We start from the raw sequence: 18,597 nt of genomic DNA, 5'->3' as shown, positions 1-18,597 counted from the left end.
GACCACAATGGCAAAATAATCACATAGAAAACCACATTCTGTTTAACTAATAATAATGATTATTACTATTATTATTAGTAATATTATTGTTTCTACAGATCTTCCTCCACTTCCAACTGCTCACACAAACCTGAATCAGGAGACATCAACAAATAAGGATCACATTTTGCCTCATCCCAGACCATCAATCACTACTACAATTACTGACAACTTCTGTGCTACAGAAGTTGAATCAGAATCAGAATCAGAAAGGGTTTTATTGCCAAATGTTGAGCAGGTTTACAACATTAGGAAATTGCTGCGGTGCTTCAGTGCAAACATACTGTCATAAATTACGCTTAAATAGACATGAAAATAAAAATAAGAATAAGAATTAAAAGTGCTAAGTAGATAGATATATACATGAGTGCAGGTGGTGATCAGTGCCAAACATGGAATGATGCAGTGAACACAGCGTAGGGTCATGTGTTAGTGGCGGGTACAGTCATATGGTTATTGTTCATGTGTCCAACAGCCGAGGGGAAGAAACTGTTCTTATGGCGAGAGGTTCTGGTGCGAATGGACCGGAGCCTCCTGCCTGAGGGGAGCAGGTCAAACAGACTGTGTCCAGGGTGAGAAGGGTCAGCTGAGATCCGAGCTGCACGCCCCAGTGTCCTGGAGGTGTACAGGTCCTGCAGAGATGGGAGTCTGCAGCCAATCACCTTGTCAGCAGAGCGCACAACACGCTGCAGTCTCTGTTTGTCCCTGATAGTGGCTCCAGCGTACCACACGGTGATGGAGGAGGTGAGGATGGACTCGATGATTGCAGTGTAGAATTGCATCATCGTCCGTGTTGGCAGGTTGAATTTCTTCAGCTGCCTCAGGAAGTACATCCTCTGCTGGGCTTTCTTAATGATGGAGGTGATGGTGGGCTCCCACTTCAGGTCCTGGGTGATGGTGGTACCCAGGAAGCGGAATGAGTCCACAGAGGTGATGGGGGTGTCAGTCAGGATGATGGGGGGGAGTGGGGCTGTGTGCTTCCTGAAGTCCACAATAATCTCCACTGTCTTCTGGGCATTCAGCACCAGGTTGTTGTGGCTGCACCAGGACACCAGACGTTCAACCTTGGTTGGTGGGCTATATGCCAAACCTGACGCTCCAGGTTCTTTTTGTACCTGTGCCAATGGCATCGCATGGATCCAAAACTGCCCAGCTACTTTAGTCTTTCAAGACTGTTGTAACTGCTGTGACAGGCCGTAGAGACTCTTCTATATTTGGATTTACAAACAATCCCTGGCTTTATGGAAAAATACTGTCTTTGCATTTCCTTCTGTAACACTGATAGTGTAGAATTTATACTTGCAGTTTAAATTCATTCTTGTGATCTCCACATTGTATTTACTTACATTATTTATGAACATTACGCAACATCTAATCCAACTGGCATTACAATTATAACGGATCTGATTCTAAAAAGAATGTGCACATTTATAACATCCAGAAACATCTTTGTAATACATCATTTTCCATCACAAAGTACAGTTCTGTGCAACAGTTTAAGGCAGGTGAGAGAAAAAATGTTGTAAACAAAGAATGCTTTCAAAAATGGAAGTGTTAATCATTTATTTTCATCAATCAACAAAATGCAGTGAATGAACAAAAGAGAAATCTAAATCAAATCAAGATTTGGATTGACCCCCCTTTGCCTTCAAAGCAGCATCAATTCTTCTAGGTACACATGCACACAGTTTTTAAAGGAACTCAGCTGGTAGGTTGTTCCAAACAGCTTCGAGAACTAACCACAGATCTTCTGCGGATATAGGTTTCCTCACATCCTTCTGTCTCTTCATGTAATCCCAGACACATTGATGATGTTGAGATCAGGGCTCTGTGGGGGCCAAACCATCACATCCAGTACTTCTTGCTCTTCTTCATGCTGAAGATAGTTCTTAATGACTTTGGCTGTATATTTGGGGTTGTTGTCCTGCTGCAGAATACATTTGGGGCCAATAAACAATCATTTATATTTGTGAAAGCATTCTTTGTTTACAGCATTTTTTTTCTCACCTGCCTAAAACTTTTGCACAGCACTGTATTTAGGAAAAAAGGCTGTATAAAAGGAGACACAAATGAAATTTGCTAGTGACGGAATCAGTCAGTCAGACGGGGTTTCAGCTTGTTTTTATGGGTCAGTATAATGTTATGCCACATTTGGACATTTGTTTTGATCATTTAAGCACAAATTCATGTCCTTCATCTGAATTTTATTGTTTTGAGGTTTGGCCTTCGGAGTCTAACCCTTGTGTGACCTAATCCAGGTTTGGCAACATATGAAATAAAATATTATTAATTATAATTATTATAATTAGATTATTCATTTGAGGATGCTAACTATGAAGCAAGACCCACCGTTTCTGTGTAGAAAATATTAAAAAGTAATTGGTTTTGGTTGCTGGAAACGTGTATACCTTTGTAAAAATGAATGAAATTTTAATAAGATATGTGAAACACAAAGGAGTGACTTTGGGTTTCACTTTGGGTTGACTTTTAAGTCAGAACAAATATTTTAGTTGAACAGAATAAGAAAAACTACAACAGAGTACATTCTGTTGGCTCATCAATAAAACAAAATCAAAGCTTTTGAATGAAAAGTTGAAAAGCACTTAGTTTTGATGACCAAAATGACTTTGACATTTGTTATATGACTGGTTTTAGAAAAAGCTCATTACTTATTTTTTACAACTTAAAATATAAATTAAATAAAAATAAAATTTTCAAAATGAAAAATTCAGAATCTTTTTTTTTTTTAATTGAAGTGTCGATTGAGCAGTCTGACAAATGTTTTCAAAGTAATTAAATAAATGTAATTTGCATATAAGAGTTTTAATTTGCAACATCTTTTTTTTATTAAAAATGTAAAAACTCATGTATCAAATAGGACACATTGGGCCTTGAGGGAATAACCATCACATCCGCTTTGAAATCTGCAAGTAAAAATCTCCAATTACTAATGACCTTCACTTTAAGCATCTTAAGATTTTATTTTAAGATTTCATGTTTTGGCTGCTGTGTTAATGCATTTTAATTTTTAAGGTCACTACGTTCCATCTGTGAAAGGTAATATGCAAATTTGTGCAAAACCACTTGTGTGTCATTTGCTTTAATTAATAACTCTTTTCTTGTCTTCTTTACTCTACATTAAAGCTATTTTTATTACAGATGGAAGATTGTTACCTGGATAAAACTGTCACATTTTCAGAAATGTTACTTATTCTAAACCTGTTGTAAAATTCCTCATATGTACTGTATATAGCACAAGTGTAAAAAGGAATTTCATTTTGTGTTTCATCAGAAATAATTATGGGAAAATTCTGTTAGGTCAAAGTAACTGTGATTCAGACTCATCTGAGATTTTTAGTACATGCAAGTATGGAATCATTTTGAAAATCCTAGGTGGCACAACATTCAGGCTGATGACAACACTCGATCCTCCTTTGTTATGGCTGATGGGTAATTAAAAATAAAATTGTGCACAGATTCAATCACATTTACAAATCTGGAATCATTTTAATGAGTCAGCCAGTAAAACAGCATTCTTTGAACATTAAATCCAGTATTTTATTTAAATTAAGCATCCCTGTAGGTAGTGCTGTCATTAATACTATTCATTATGAGCGGTCCAAATCAAAAAGCCATGAGATGTATCTTTATGACGGCACTACTATCAGTGTCCCACAATAAGACATATATAATAATTGGTTAATTGTATCATATCATACCACCATAGAGTTCAGAAAAAAATAGTACATCAGTCTGCATAGAGCACCAAAACTTAATCTTGAATGCAAAATTCTAGATAGCCAATTCACAGTGATTTTACTGCAGAAAGGTCAGTGCTCTATCTACTCACATATCACTGAAAAGAGTCAGTAGTCCACATAAAAGATAAAAGTACATCCCACTTTGAAATGAGCAAAATTGTAGTTTCTGATTCTATAATGCAAAAGTTATTTAGTGCAATATCAATGCATTTTGTATGCTATTCATGTGTTTATCTTATCACCAATGTTGTCAATTGCTTAGAGTTCATGGACAGAGCTGTGGGGCTCAGGGAGCTTCCTAATGTCACAGTTCTGGATCAAATTGAAGTAAAAAACAATCATCTCCTCGTAGTTCTTAGTGGAAATCCTTTCATTGATGCCATGGAATCTGAGAAACAAAGGAAAAAAAGGATTCATGGTACTTGGAACAAGAAAGTATTTTATATATTCCCCTCTTCTATTCATGCTGCATGATCTGTTTCTAGAGTTGAGAAATAATCACTGCACGTGGAATTCACTTTTGTGTGAGAATCGCATCTGTAACCGGAAGGTCGCCGGTTCGATCCCTGGGCTCTCTGTCCTGGTCGTTGTGTCCCTGGGCAAGACACTTTACCCTACTTGCCTACTGGTGTTGGCCAGAGGGGCCGATGGCGCGATATGGCAGCCTCGCTTCTGTCAGTCTGCCCCAGGGCAGCTGTGGCTACAACTGTAGCTTGCCTCCACCAGTGAATGAATAATGGTATTGTAAAGCGCTTTGGGTGCCTTGAAAAGCGCTATATAAATCCAATCCATTATTAATTCTTCTTACTGTATTTATTCAATTTTAAATTGAGGTCTGCAGACATTTTTGGTGAAAATATATTTTGACAGTATTAAAAACTGCTGAATTCTCACCTCTCAGGGTCACCTGGCTTAAACCAAGCCGGGGAAAACCGATAAATATTTTTGGTCAGGTCGACGAAGTGTCGACTGTCTGTGTTTCCAATACAGATACCTGCACATTTAAATATGATATTAAATTACTTATAATGTCCCGAAAGATGCTTTAAAATGCTTCCAGCTAATTCATAAAAATGTCTACAAATCTGTATGAACTCTACCTGGAGCAACTGTAACTGTTGGAAACAAGTCCAGCACCGTTTTCTTAATAATTTGGAAGCCAAAGGCCTTGTCATCAGCACCGCTGATGGGTAGAGGGTCAAATCCATCAACAAGTTCTACCTTCACTCGCTGGTCGCCCACCGTATCCTTGATGATGTCCAGTACCTAAAAAAAGACAGCACACATCTCATATTCATGTCAAAGTGTACATAGTAAGGCATTCATTCTCAAAAAGGACTCTACCTCTTGTACCGACTGCGCTGAGTGAATTCGTAGATTTACATAAGCTTCAGCAAGGGAAGGAATAACATTTATCTGCAGAGGGAGGGAGATATTGAATTTTTACAAAGAAAAGTAACAGGCTTAAAATCTTACTTCTTGTGAATTACATTCAATTTAAAATAATCACTGCACCTTTACTCCTGCATTAAAAAAGGTGACTGCTGTGGTAGTCCTTACAAATGCATTAGATACTGGTTTTCTTTCAAGTATCCTGAAACATAAAAACTGGTCTATTTCACTGGAACCAATCACAAGAAAACATGACATTTGAATTTATATTTAAATGATATTTAGCAGTTATTACCTGCTAAGGAGCGGAGAGAAGAGCCACAAATTCGACATTATGAACTTTAGTGGTAAACTGAACTGAAGGCAAAGAATTAGTAGTTGGTAAAGAATGAGTACATGAGTATACTACTAGTAAAGAAGTATTTAGATTACCCTACCTTGTGGGCCAGATGCTCAAAGGTGTCACCTTCAGGACCATAACCAAATAACCTCGGCATTGGGTTGTCCTCTAGTCTGAGGAAACAGGATCACAGTTAAATCTTTTATACTAGCTTTTTAAACATGGGGTAGTAAAATTATGGAAGGCAGTGAAACATATGAACAGAGAAGCTAAACAGAACTCATTATAGTTTAAAAAACAATGTTCCTCTCACCTTTTGACTGCTGTGGCTAAGATCCCAATGCTAGTTTCCCTGGGAGGCATCGAGGAGTGACCAGGGGCCACAGACACACTAAGCTTTATAACGGCCTGGCCTTTTTCACTTAACCCGATTCTGCAAATCATAAATCGTACACATACACATAAGATGTGATCAACACAAGTGCACAACACATGTTCAGGCAGGTTCTTACAGAGCAGCAGGTCCTTCAATAGCAGGAATGATTCCATCAAGTATAGTCAGGCCCTCATCCATGACAAACAACAGCTGGACACCACGTTGCTTCAAAATACGCACTATGTTCATCGCTCCATTGAGACCACTGATCTTAAAAAAAGAGATTTTGAAGAGCACAGCCATTAAAATGTGATATTTCCAATCCCACTTAAGTTTGTAATGTCATAGTGAAACTGTTAACATACTTCTTCATCATGACCAAGACCGATGTAAAATCCCCTGCGTGGAGCATAGCCCTTTAACAGCAAGTACTCCAGCGCCTGAAGTATTCCCTAGAAGAAATAAATCAGCTGTTTAGCCAAATATACCTCAAGTCTGTTTAAAAGTAAGCTCACACAAAAGTAATATGTTTTCACACCATTAGATTGTTTTTGTCATCTATGGTTCCTCTGCCGTAGATGAAGCCATCGATCTCCTTTGCAGAAAATGGTGGTGCTTCCCAACCATCTGACTCTGAAGCAGGTACTACATCAATGTGGGCCAGCAGCATGTATGGCACCAGTTCAGGCTGTGATCCTTTCACCCAAAACAAGTGGCTGTAGTTTGCCACCAATTCATGATGAACCAAGCTAGAAGAGAAAACTGTAGGGAAGGCTGACAAAAACAAAAAACTTAAAAACAAGCTGAAAGAGCAATTGTTATCTTAAATTCATCCTATCTTTCATGACTTATTTATGATAACTTTTTCATGATTATGACTTATTGATTTATTTATAGTAAAAATTCAACTACAAAAAGCATCTACTTGTTCCAGCTTCAAGCAAGTGGTGATCTATGGTAAATAAAATCACTATTGCACATTTTAGAAACTGTCGCAAGCTGTCATCTGCTAAAATTGAACTATAGAAAGTTTCATTTCACAAGTGAGATAAAACAACTGATAGAGGAGGCTATGAAAATTGCAGCAAATGCTTTACAAATGCAATCACTGGTTACTTTACTAGGTGCACCTGTTTAGCTAGTCATTAAAACAAATATCTAATCAGCTAATCACATGCAACCGAGTCAGTGCATTCAGGTATCTAGACATGGTCAAGATGGCCTCCTAAAGTTCAAAGTGAGCATTAAAATGGGGGAAATAAATGTGACTTTGAACCCAGATTTGTTATTGGTTTCCGATGGGTTGGTCTGCGTATTTCAGAAACTTGTGATTTACTAGCATTTTCCCACACAGAAAAATCTGGGATTTTTCCACTTAAACAAGTGAAGACCAAGCAGCAACATCTGCAATTCTTATAAGTAAGGACTTTTATTTGAAAATATTAGTTTTTTAATTGTTTTGGGGCAGAGTCAGCTTCTTTTCCTTACATGACTTGGCATCAAAATACACTATATTGCCAAAAGTAAAAAAAATCAACCATCCAAATCATTAAATTCAGGTCTTCCAATCAATTCCATGGCCACAGGTTTTATGCACCTGTGGCTATGGAATCAATCAAGCACCTAGACATGCAGATTTCTTCTACAAAGATTTGTGAAAGAATGAGTTGATCTCAAGACCTCAGTGAATTCCAGTGCAAGCTCAGTCGTGAAATGTCCTTGCTACTAAATATTCCACAGTCATGTGAACAGCAGACGCTGAGCCTCCAAAAGTTGAGTCTGTTCATCTGGACGTAGCGTTTTCATTGGGAGAAATGTTTCGTCACTCAGCTGACACTGAAGAAGTCACATGGATGACTGCAGGTTTCCCCCAATCTTATAAACTGTACATTTGCATAATGACTGAAACCAGCCCACGGAAGGAACAATCGGCTGGGAGGTCACCTTCATCATATTTATGCAAATTCTCATGACCATTGATCAACAACCACTGATCAAAGACCACTGATCAATGGCCATGAATACCATTCACAAAGAGTTGGGGAATGGCTGCAGTCACAGCATTGTAAGATGGTGAAAGGTGTACTCTTAAGCCCCCTCCACGATTCAGAGATGGTCTTTCCCTTTTCACATAAATGGCTTCCTTGACTCCGCACTCAAACCAGCGTTCCTCCCTGTCTAGGATGTGTACATCCTCATCATTGAAAGAGTGTCCACTGGCCAGTAGGTGTAAATAGACTGCAGAGTCCTGGCCTGAAGAGGTGGCTCTTCTGTGTTGTGCCATCCGCTTCACCAGAGGTTGTTTGGTTTCCCTGATGTATAAATGCTGGCAATACTCCTGGCAGCGTACACTATGTTACTCTGTTTGTGTCGGGGGACCCGATCCTTGGGGTGGACCAATTTTTGGCACAGCGTGTTTTGGGGTTTAAAGCCACAGAGACGTGGTGTTTAGAAAAAATGTGTCTCAACTGTACTCCTTACACGTACGGGATCACTACAGGTTTTCGTTTAGGCAGCGCTTGCCCTTCTCTCCTGGATCAGCTGGTGCTTTCTTTAGGCGCCTTCCCAACTTTGACAAAAGTCAAGCTGGGATAACCACGGTTACTCAGAGCCTTCTTGATGTGATGTTGTTCTGCTTCCCTGGCTGCTGAATCTGTGGGGATGGTGTTCGCTCTGTGTTGTAGCGTTCTGATGACACCCAGTTTGTGCTCCAGTGGATGATGAGAGTCAAACATTAAATACTGATCCATATGTGTAGGTTTCCGGTACACATCAGCTTTTAGATGTTCCCCATTACTGATGGAAATTTCACAGTCTAAGAAGACTAACCTGCCACTTTTCATATCCTCCCTGGGGAATTTGATGTGTCGGAATCTGGCTTTGACAGTTGCCAGGAGAATGGTACTTGTCTCAGATTATTCACCCAGATTATAAAGAACAACAAAATAAACTACCACAGCTATGCAGATGACACACAAATATATATCACAATGTCACCAGGAGACCGAGGCCCTGTACAGGCTCTTGGTAAATGCATTGAGGAAATCAATGACTGGTTGTGCCACAATTTTCTCCAACTAAACAAAAACAAAACTGAAGTAATAGTCTTTGGCGCCAAAGAAAAACGATTACAGGTCACCAGAGAACTTCAATCTATACATCTAAAAACCACAAACCAGGCGAGAAATTTGGGTGTAGTGATGGATGCAGACCTAAACTTAGAAAAACACATTAAGACAATAACAAAGTCAGCTTACTATCACCTCAAGAATATATCAAGGATAAAAGATCTGATGTCTCAACAGGACCTGGAAAAACTAGTCCATGCATTCATCTTTAGTAGGCTTGATTACTGTAACAGCATCTTTACAGGTCTACCTGAAAAAATCAGTCAGACAACTACAGCTCATTCAGAACTCTCAGCTGCTCGAGTCCTCACTAAGACCAAAAAAGTGGACCACATCAGTCCAGCTCTGAGATCTTTACACTGGCTGCCTGTCCGTCAGAGGATAGACTTTAAAGTTCTGATGCTGGCCTATAAAGCTCTGAATGGTTTAGGACCAAAATACATCAGTGACCTCCTGACCCAGTATGAACCTTCCAGATCCCTCAGGTCATCTGGATCCGGTCTTTTATCAGTTCCCAGAGTCAGAACCAGACATGGAGAAGCTGCATTCAGCTTTTATGCTCCTTATATCTGGAACAAACTCCCAGAAAGCCTCAGATCAGCTGAAACACTCAGTTTATTTAAATCCAGGTTGAAGACTCACCTATTCTCAGCTGCATTTGAATAAAGCACCAAATCCACACTTTTAAGCTTAAATTTCAAAACTTACATTTAACTACTGATTTTATCTACTGTTCTGATTTTATCTGTTTTGATTTTATGTACTGTTTTGTTTGTTTGTTAAGCTTAAATTTCAAAACTGATTTTATCTACTGTTCTGATTTTATCTGTTTTGATTTTATATACTGTTTTGTTTGTTTGTTTGTTTGTTTGTTTGTTTGTTTGTTTGTTTGTTTGTTTGTTTGTTTGTTTGTTTGTTTGTTTGTTTGTTTGTTTGTTTGTTTGTTTGTTTGTTTGTTTGTTTGTTTGTTAAGTGGGTTTAGAGCTCTGGGTAGCTCCCCAGCTGGGTCTAGACTGGGTCTAGAGAGTATTTTAAATTCAGGGAATTTAAAATAGAAAGTAGCTCGTCCACAGAAGGACTGGTAGCTCCCCTTACGATAAGGGTTCAGATCGCGCGAACAAGTGTGGGATTAGAGCTCTTGGTAGCTCCCCAACTGGGTCTAGACTGGGTCTAGAGAGTATTTTAAATTCAGGGAATTTAAAATAGAAAGTAGCTCGTCCACAGAAGGACTGGTTGCTCCCCTTACGATAAGGGTTCAGATCGCGCGAACAGGTGTGAAATGTGTGTGTTTAGTTAGTTTGTTTGTTTGCTTGTTTTAATCAATTTTAAATCATGCTTTTTATTTGTTTTTGTTTCTAATGTCTCTGTAAAGCACTTTGAATCACCTTGTTGTTGAATTGTGCTATACAAATAAATTTGCCTTGCCTTGCCTTGTCTGACTGACACAAACCAAGAGTAAAGTTTGGTGGAGGGGGTATTATGGTTTGGAGCATTTTCAGGAGTTGGGCTCGGTCCCCTAGTTTAAGTGAAAGGAACACTTGTGCTCCCAACAGGGAGATGGCCCTTTCCTGTTTCAACATGACTGCACACCAGTGCACAAAGCAAGACCCATAAAGTCATGGATGAGCAAGTCCAAGATGGAAGACCTTCTTCCAACCAAATAGAACACCTTTGGGCAGGCCTGGACTGGGAAGAAAAATAAATAAAGTATCAGCCCTATACATTATTATACACGTCCTGCCAATTGTGAGATACCATTCTGAGATAATCAGCTGGCCAAAGGAGGAAATAGAAGCTACTGACATCAAGACAAGGAAGTTCCTTGCCATGGAGGGTTTCACCCAAAGTTCAGCAACCTCAGGCTAAGCTAAGTGGAAGGAAGGATGCCACGGACAAATGTGTGTCAGAACAACTATCCAGGATGAAACAACAACAATCCATGAGTACATCAGGAAGAGGTCCACTCTTGCTGCCCTTTTCTTGGCTTGTTCTAGCAATAGCCGCCTCTTGTGACTGCAAGGACTTTAGATTGGCTGCTGCTATGGTAAATGGCCTGCATTTGTAAAAAAAAATCATTTGTATAAAAGCAACAAGTCCCTAAGGACTAAGTAAGTAAGTCCCTAAAGTGTACTGTAAAGCTCTATCAGTGCTGTAAAGCTCTATCAGTGCCCTGGGGCGCACTGACAGAGGCGAGGCTGCCGGACACTGGCGCCACCGGGCCCTCTGACCACCACCAGTAGGCAAACATGGGGTTAGTATCTTGCCCAAGGATATCTGGCATGCAGCCTGGGATCGAACCACCAACCTTCTGATTAGTGGCTGACCTGCTCTGCCACCTGAGCTACAGCCACCCCACACTAGTATTACTGTTGACACATTTTGCTGCATCTGTTTTCAAGTTCTTTTTCTTTTTCTCACTTAGCTTTTCAGTCCCACATTTTTATTTATTTTTGTTTGCCCATCTGTATCAACGCTTCTTCCACATTTAATTATGTTCTACAAGGTGGAATATTGTTGAGGGACTGCAGCCCTTCAAGATAGCCTGTAGCCTGTCTTATATTGACAAAGCAAAGGGTCTCACTGCAGCCACTGTGGAGCTCTGCAGTAACTGGAAACACATGACCTCAACAGTAACCTGAAACCCATGACTTCCACACTAGGTAGAAACACGTCCAACATATTGCAATACGGGACACAACACAAAAACAAAGGACGTTTCTCAATTCTAAAGTACGTGAGTCCAGACTTCTTAGGCGCACACGGGAGTCCGAATTTCCCAAGAATGCAAGAACGCAGCACGATCATTTTACAATAGACCCTGCGCACAAGAAAATGCTAACTTCCTGTTTTAAGACCGGATGTAGGGTTGTACATTTCCGGTAGCTTTATTTGGCAGTCAATTGCTACTGCAAAGGTGAACTCAAAAATCATGTCCAAAATACGAAAACGGAAAGATTACATTAAGTTACAAAGAGCAGAGGGTGGTAACACTCACCATTGCTGTGTCATAAAAAAAATCAAATGATCAATTTTGATGTTTGAAAAGCGTAGATCGATTGTTTGTTTACATCACTCAACCCAAGCAGAACTACATTACTGCATGCAGAAGACACATTGTCCACATTCAGAAGCACATCTCTCTATAGTGACAGTTCTTATGATTTAAACAGGCAAATGTCCAGCATTCAAACTACAGGTGAACAATAGTCAAAGCCAGATGTTTCCCCGTTATGTCGATATCAGTACACACCTACACAGGATGTCAACAAACCGTGAAAAAAAGCCACAGGATATAAAAAAAATACATGATTGATTGCAGGTAAGGGTCTGTATATATTAGTATTTACGAAGAGTATGTTGTGACTTATTACTTACAATTACAGTGGTCCCTCGCTATAACGCGGTTCACCTTTTGCAGCGTCGCTGTTTCGCGGATTCTTTTAGTGCAATTTTGCATGCTTTTTTTTTTTTAAAGCACATTGTGTTCTGCATCCCGATCACTTTTTTTTTTTTTTTACGAAGGTTTGAGCTTTGAGAGTTTAAACAAGAGAGAAAAGTGTGAAACTGTTCATGCCTTTCTGAGAAAAGTGTATAAAGTGTGTAGTGATGGGTTTTACAGCCTTACATTTTAAAAAAAATTGTAAAATATAAAGCTGGCTACTTCGCAGATTTCACCTATCGCTGGTTATTTTTAGAACAACACCCGCGATAAACGAGGGAATTCTATATACAAATACTGAGAAATTTCAATCCCTTCTCTCTTTTGCTCTGAGGCGCGAGGGAAAAATATAATAAGTCGATGAACATCAGCTACAGATATATTCAGTAAATGCCCAAGACACCTTGAGAAATGTAAATCGCCGCTTGGCTTTTTTTGGAAAACCCGACCATAAACAAGATGCGAATATCACACCGGAAACGAAGTGCCCTACAGGAGTTTCCTCACCGGAAGTAGCATATGCTAAGGTGCACATAGTCTATTGGAACAGCAGCATACTTGATGACATCACCGTTCCGGAGTTTTTACTGCCATCCCCTCTTAATTTAACTGTGATTAATATTTACAATGGAAATTACACATTATGTTTTTGATCTTCTCTCTTTTTTTGTTTTTTAAAGATAATTTTCAAAAAGTATCTTAAGCACTCTGGCAAAATTCGCTTTTATGTATGATCTGTTCCATAATGTCTAAAGAGCTTCATGCAGTTAAGCACAATTACTGCATGTATGAAAACACAAGCTTAATCTCTCTATTAATAAAAATAGTATACATGTATGCCTGAATAATAAGAAAGAGGTGAGATGTTAGAACACTTTTATATTTATTTTAATAGACACTGGCCCTTACAATAGACAGCTGGGGTTTGGAAGAGAATTGAACAAATATTTAAAATATAATCGGATCATTTGGAGCAGCCGTCAGGATCTCCACGCATTAACATGTTGTTTTTGCTCTCAGTGAAAACGTTTCCTCTTGAATTTAAATATTTTTAATGTTATATTTAACTCAGAGTCAGCTGTTTAAAAAAAGAACAGAATATTTTACATCAGGCAGTATAACAGGTGAAATTTAAAGTACACTGACAGCTCTACAAGTAAGACTTCAGTATTAAATAAAACAGTCCAGTTATAAAGCTTAATCTGAGCCAAACTGATTTGCTCAGGAACAAATGAAACACTGAAAAAAAAAAAACAATAAAATTTTTAAATGATCTAATTGACTTGTATCATGTTTAACTTGAGTAGCGAAAGACCACAGGGGGGGGTTTGAAAATGATGTCCGCTATTGTCGCAGATCCACAGCTTGTTTTTTGTCCATAAACTTTGCAGATGAGAAGAAGAGGCAGAGTTCTTCGTGAAAAGTGAAAAAGAATGGCTTAGTTTTCAGAAATCGACATTTATGAATGAACCCATAATAATTATCACATTTAAGACATTTTCAAGTTTATTTTCTTTTCTTTGAGATTCAAAAATAATATCATTTTTAGAAAATTCAAGTAAGTTTGGAATCTTTGGGAAAAGCCAGTAGTGCACATCGTCCCACGGGGCTTTACAGTATATACATTCGTAAAATAAAAGTTCTGTCGAATCAATATTCCAATTACAGAAAGAACAAGACTTATTATCAATAGGAAAACGATGTCTGAGAAATTCTTTGGAACGGTAAACGCCTGAGAGTATTTCATAATGGACCTCCTTAGCTTTTGGGGAATGGGAAGTTTTAGGTAATTTGCTCTGATTTCTTTCTTTTGATCGCAGGAGAACGGTTGTGAAATGGAATTTGGATTTGATCTATATGGGGGAAAGCATTAGTGAATAATTCCTTAATTTTAGAGTTTTTTTAGACTGTTAACTCCACAGTGGCTGCAGCCAGGTGCTCTTGGTCGACAAAGGGTCATGGGTCATGTGACTTGAGGGTTTTGAACCACGTGCATCTCGGTGTAGCGTTTCGACATACCTTGGCTCAGCAAGACGTGGAAAGGTTAATTCTGAATAAGGTGTACGGAACAAAGTACATCTGCACAGCAAACATTAACTTTATCCATTTATTAGCGCTATACAAGTTTGACATACAAAAACTACATTAACGTTTAGAGTTACAGCCATCAGCTAGTTCCACGTTGAGCACATTATATATAAAAGAAAGTTACTTTAAGCACGTTTTACTGGCAGGTTTACCTTTTCGGAGGAATCTGTCAAATTCATGCAGCGCAGTGGTGTTGCTTTCTGTATTTGAGAATGACACGGTGGGGATGCGGATTGCCTCTGGACAAATGGAGACAAATTGTTACCAAACAGAAGTGTCTCTGCCTCCATCTACATCCACTACAACACGACTCCGAATACCTTTAAAATTTGCTAGGAGCTCCTCTCTCTGATGGTGGTCAATGACGAGCGATTTGTTATTCGTCTTTTCCCAGTGTGCGAGTTGAAGTCCGGCGTTAACGTCCAGTGAAAGAGTCCTGATAGCCGCTATTGTAAATAACAGCAGGACTGTAATAAGCAAGCTGCTAATAATTATCTTTAAAAACTTAAATATTCTTAACTTTGAACCCGACTCAGTCATTGTAATGGTTGTTGTGTTTACAGCAGAACTCGTCGACTGTGACTGCAGGCTGAATTTGCATTAGAGCCACCTGCAGGCAGACAAGGACAGTCACGCCTACATTATGTAGAGAGCAGTTTTTTAAGAGCTTATTTCAGTTTTAGTTAAATCACCATCACCATTCGGGTGGAGAAAGAATATACAAAGCTTGTGTTCAATCTCCCTCACGACGTGCAGGTTTTTAGTAGTAAAATAATTGCCAAAATACAAAGCAAACACTTTATTGAAATACATTTTTCTCTGCGACCTGCTGGAGCGGGGGGGGGCTAGGAGGAGGAGTTGGCTGTCCGACTGCGGTCTGGAGTGTGGGGCCTTCCTGCTGCTGCGGAGTCGGGGCGGTCTGCCTCCCCCCACCGCAGGGAAAAGGGTAACACCACCTGGGTCTGGGTGCAGTTCCCCCCCTCCAGGGGCAAGGGTACCTAGACCCGGGGCTTAGAGTACGCTTGGGGAGTGTGATCGTGTGTACAGCGTCTCTTTATGTCTGTCTCCACGTTGGTTGAGTGTGGAGTAAGTGTATATGAGAGCATGAGGGTGGGAATGGATGTTTGTATATGTGTGTGCCTGTATTTCTGTGTCTATATGTCAGGTTGGGTGTCAGGCGCCACCTCTCTGGGGACATCTTAGGCCCTCCAAGGTATGGAGGCCTATCTCCCCCTACCACCACTTCCCCTGCCAGTGGCGGACTCCCTCAGACATCGGTGCGTTGGTGGTTCTTTGTGTCCGGGGATGGGCGTCCAGGTACACACCGGCTCACTCCTTGGCGGCCGCTTATCGGGGCCTGGAGCCTGGGGCTCGCTCGGGCCCCCTCGGAGGTGGGGTGCCCCCGGCCTCTCGGCCTGGGGCTCGGTCACTCAGGCACGGCTGGCTGCCGGCGGAGCTCACGGGCGCGTCACTGCAACTCCCCCTGGCTTCTGCTCCGCGGCTGCTGAGTGAGCCCTCATCTGGGACTCTCCTCAGCTCTTTCTGGGACAGTGGCGCGGCTGCCCCTCTGTTGGTCTTCCTTGGTCTCTTGTGTTCTGCGGGCCTCTAGATGTCTGGAGTTTTGATCTCCTCCATACCTGCTTCATGCCCTGGAGGACGGGGCTGTGGCCCCCCCACACCCTCTAGCAGATCATTACATGAAGGAACCTTTTAAAAAACAAAAAAACAAACGCGTCCATGCTCACAGGTGTACACACGGGTGATCACACCCACAAACTACACCCTTTTTGGCTCCTACCTCAAAGCACACTGTGTTCTGTTGATCTTATGTGCTGCACAATAATGTTTAATATTTAGTATTTACTGTCATATTCCCATATATCATTGTGATGTTGTTTATTCTATTACTCTTGTTCTCTTCTGCTTGTTTTCTTTTTTCTTTCTCAGCAGGTGACCCAGGTGATTGATATATGCATTTTTTTTCTTTTTTTCTTCTTTTTTTTCTTTTTCTGCTCATTCTGTTGGTTTTTGTCTTTTGCCCTTCTCCCCCATCCCTCTTCTCAGCTGTTTCTCTTTCCCTCTTTCTTTCTCCCCTTCTTTCCCCCAGTCAAGTCTGTCCCGTATTCAGCAAGTGAAAATAAAATAAACAATAAAAGGTGAGTCAAATGGACCATTATGGCAAGGCTGGGATGGTCAATTTGGTAAAGTAAATCCGTTGGGCATCTTTCTTTGCCTTTAGACAACAATTCTGATGGCAAAAGAGCCAAACGGGACAGGCAAAAAAAATAAAAATAAAAAAAATACATTTTTAACATTTAAAAAAATGCATGTAAGTACGTGACAAATTCTTTGAAAAGGCAATATTACAATTAGGTTTAAGAAAATGGACAATTTTAAAATTAGTCCAGCATCACTTCTATAGTGACAAGACCACAATGGCAAAATAATCACATAGAAAACCACATTCTGTTTAACTAATAATAATGATTATTACTATTATTATTAGTAATATTATTGTTTCTACAGATCTTCCTCCACTTCCAACTGCTCACACAAACCTGAATCAGGAGACATCAACAAATAAGGATCACATTTTGCCTCATCCCAGACCATCAATCACTACTACAATTACTGACAACTTCTGTGCTACAGAAGTTGAATCAGAATCAGAAAGGGTTTTATTGCCAAATGTTGAGCAGGTTTACAACATTAGGAAATTGCTGCGGTGCTTCAGTGCAAACATACTGTCATAAATTACGCTTAACATCTGCCAGAAAATGCTGAGGATTTTCTATGAGTCTGTTGTGGCCAGTGCGATCCTCTATGCTGTTGCATGCTGGGGGAGCAGGCTGAGGGTCGCAGATGCCAACAGACTTAATAAACTAATCCGTAAGGCCAGCAATGTTGTGGGGATGGAGCTGGACTCCCTCAAGGTGGTGTCGGAGAGGCGGATGCTGTCCAAGATAAAGACAATGTTGGATAACACCTCCCACCCACTCCATGACATGCTGGTCAGTCACAGGAGCTCGTTCAGTGAGAGACTGAGATTACCGAAAAGCACCACTGAACGACACAGGAAATCATTCCTGCCTGTGGCCATCTCCCTGTACAACGCATCCACTTAACACACTGTTTGCTGCTACAACTACACATGTTTCTTTTCCAACTATTTATTTATGAGTGACTTATGTATGTATGTATGTATATATGTATATATTGTACTATTCTTAGTTAGTGTATTGTCTGTCTTGTCTTAATGTTGGTTTAAAATGGAGCACTGTAACAAAAAATAATTTCCCCCAGGGATCAATAAAGTATTCTGATTCTGATTCTGATGATTCTGATTAAATAGACATGAAAATAAAAATAAGAATAAGAATTAAAAGTGCTAAGTAGATAGATATATACATGAGTGCAGGTGGTGATCAGTGCCAAACATGGAATGATGCAGTGAACACAGCGTAGGGTCATGTGTTAGTGGTGGGAACAGTCATACGGTTATTGTTCATGTGTCCAACAGCAGAGGGGAAGAAACTGTTCTTATGGCGAGAGGTTCTGGTGCGAATGGACCGGAGCCTCCTGCCTGAGGGGAGCAGGTCAAACAGACTGTGTCCAGGGTGTGAAGGGTCAGCTGTGATCAGAGTGCACGCCCCAGTGTCCTGGAGGTGTACAGGTCCTGCAGAGATGGGAGTCTGATAGTGTAGAATTTATACTTGCAGTTTAAATTCATTCTTGTGATCTCCACATTGTATTTACTTACATTATTTATGAACATTACGCAACATCTAATCCAACTGGCATTACAATTATAACGGATCTGATTCTAAAAAGAATGTGCACATTTATAACATCCAGAAACATCTTTGTAATACATCATTTTCCATCACAAAGTACAGTTCTGTGCAACAGTTTAAGGCAGGTGAGAGAAAAAATGTTGTAAACAAAGAATGCTTTCAAAAATGGAAGTGTTAATCATTTATTTTCATCAATCAACAAAATGCAGTGAATGAACAAAAGAGAAATCTAAATCAAAT

The 18,597-nt window shown here is 40.0% G+C and overlaps 1 protein-coding gene across 1 annotated transcript; it reads right to left on the bottom strand.

Moving 5' to 3' along the window:
- Positions 1 to 3,521: 3,521 nt before the first annotated feature.
- Positions 3,522 to 15,163, bottom strand: LOC146550728 (N-fatty-acyl-amino acid synthase/hydrolase PM20D1.2-like). The gene is made up of 13 exons (XM_085259335.1): positions 14,884 to 15,163; positions 14,716 to 14,802; positions 6,447 to 6,682; positions 6,274 to 6,360; positions 6,045 to 6,178; positions 5,846 to 5,965; positions 5,630 to 5,705; positions 5,488 to 5,549; positions 5,316 to 5,394; positions 5,145 to 5,216; positions 4,901 to 5,066; positions 4,695 to 4,794; positions 3,522 to 4,188 (listed from the first exon to the last, which is right to left on the bottom strand). Exons 1-13 carry the CDS (start codon positions 15,101 to 15,103, stop codon positions 4,059 to 4,061), a joined length of 1,569 nt encoding a protein of 522 aa, XP_085115461.1. The 5' UTR covers positions 15,104 to 15,163; the 3' UTR covers positions 3,522 to 4,058.
- Between the last annotated feature and the right edge of the window lie 3,434 nt (positions 15,164 to 18,597).

The sequence above is a fragment of the Mchenga conophoros genome, linkage group LG20, assembly GCF_057382185.1.
Source record: "Mchenga conophoros isolate Kocher_MC1m ecotype Shallow Benthic linkage group LG20, M_conophoros_male_GT1.1, whole genome shotgun sequence".
NCBI lineage: Eukaryota > Metazoa > Chordata > Actinopteri > Cichliformes > Cichlidae > Mchenga > Mchenga conophoros.
Note: the sequence above shows the minus strand (reverse complement) of the source record. Positions and strands in the feature narration are given on the sequence as shown.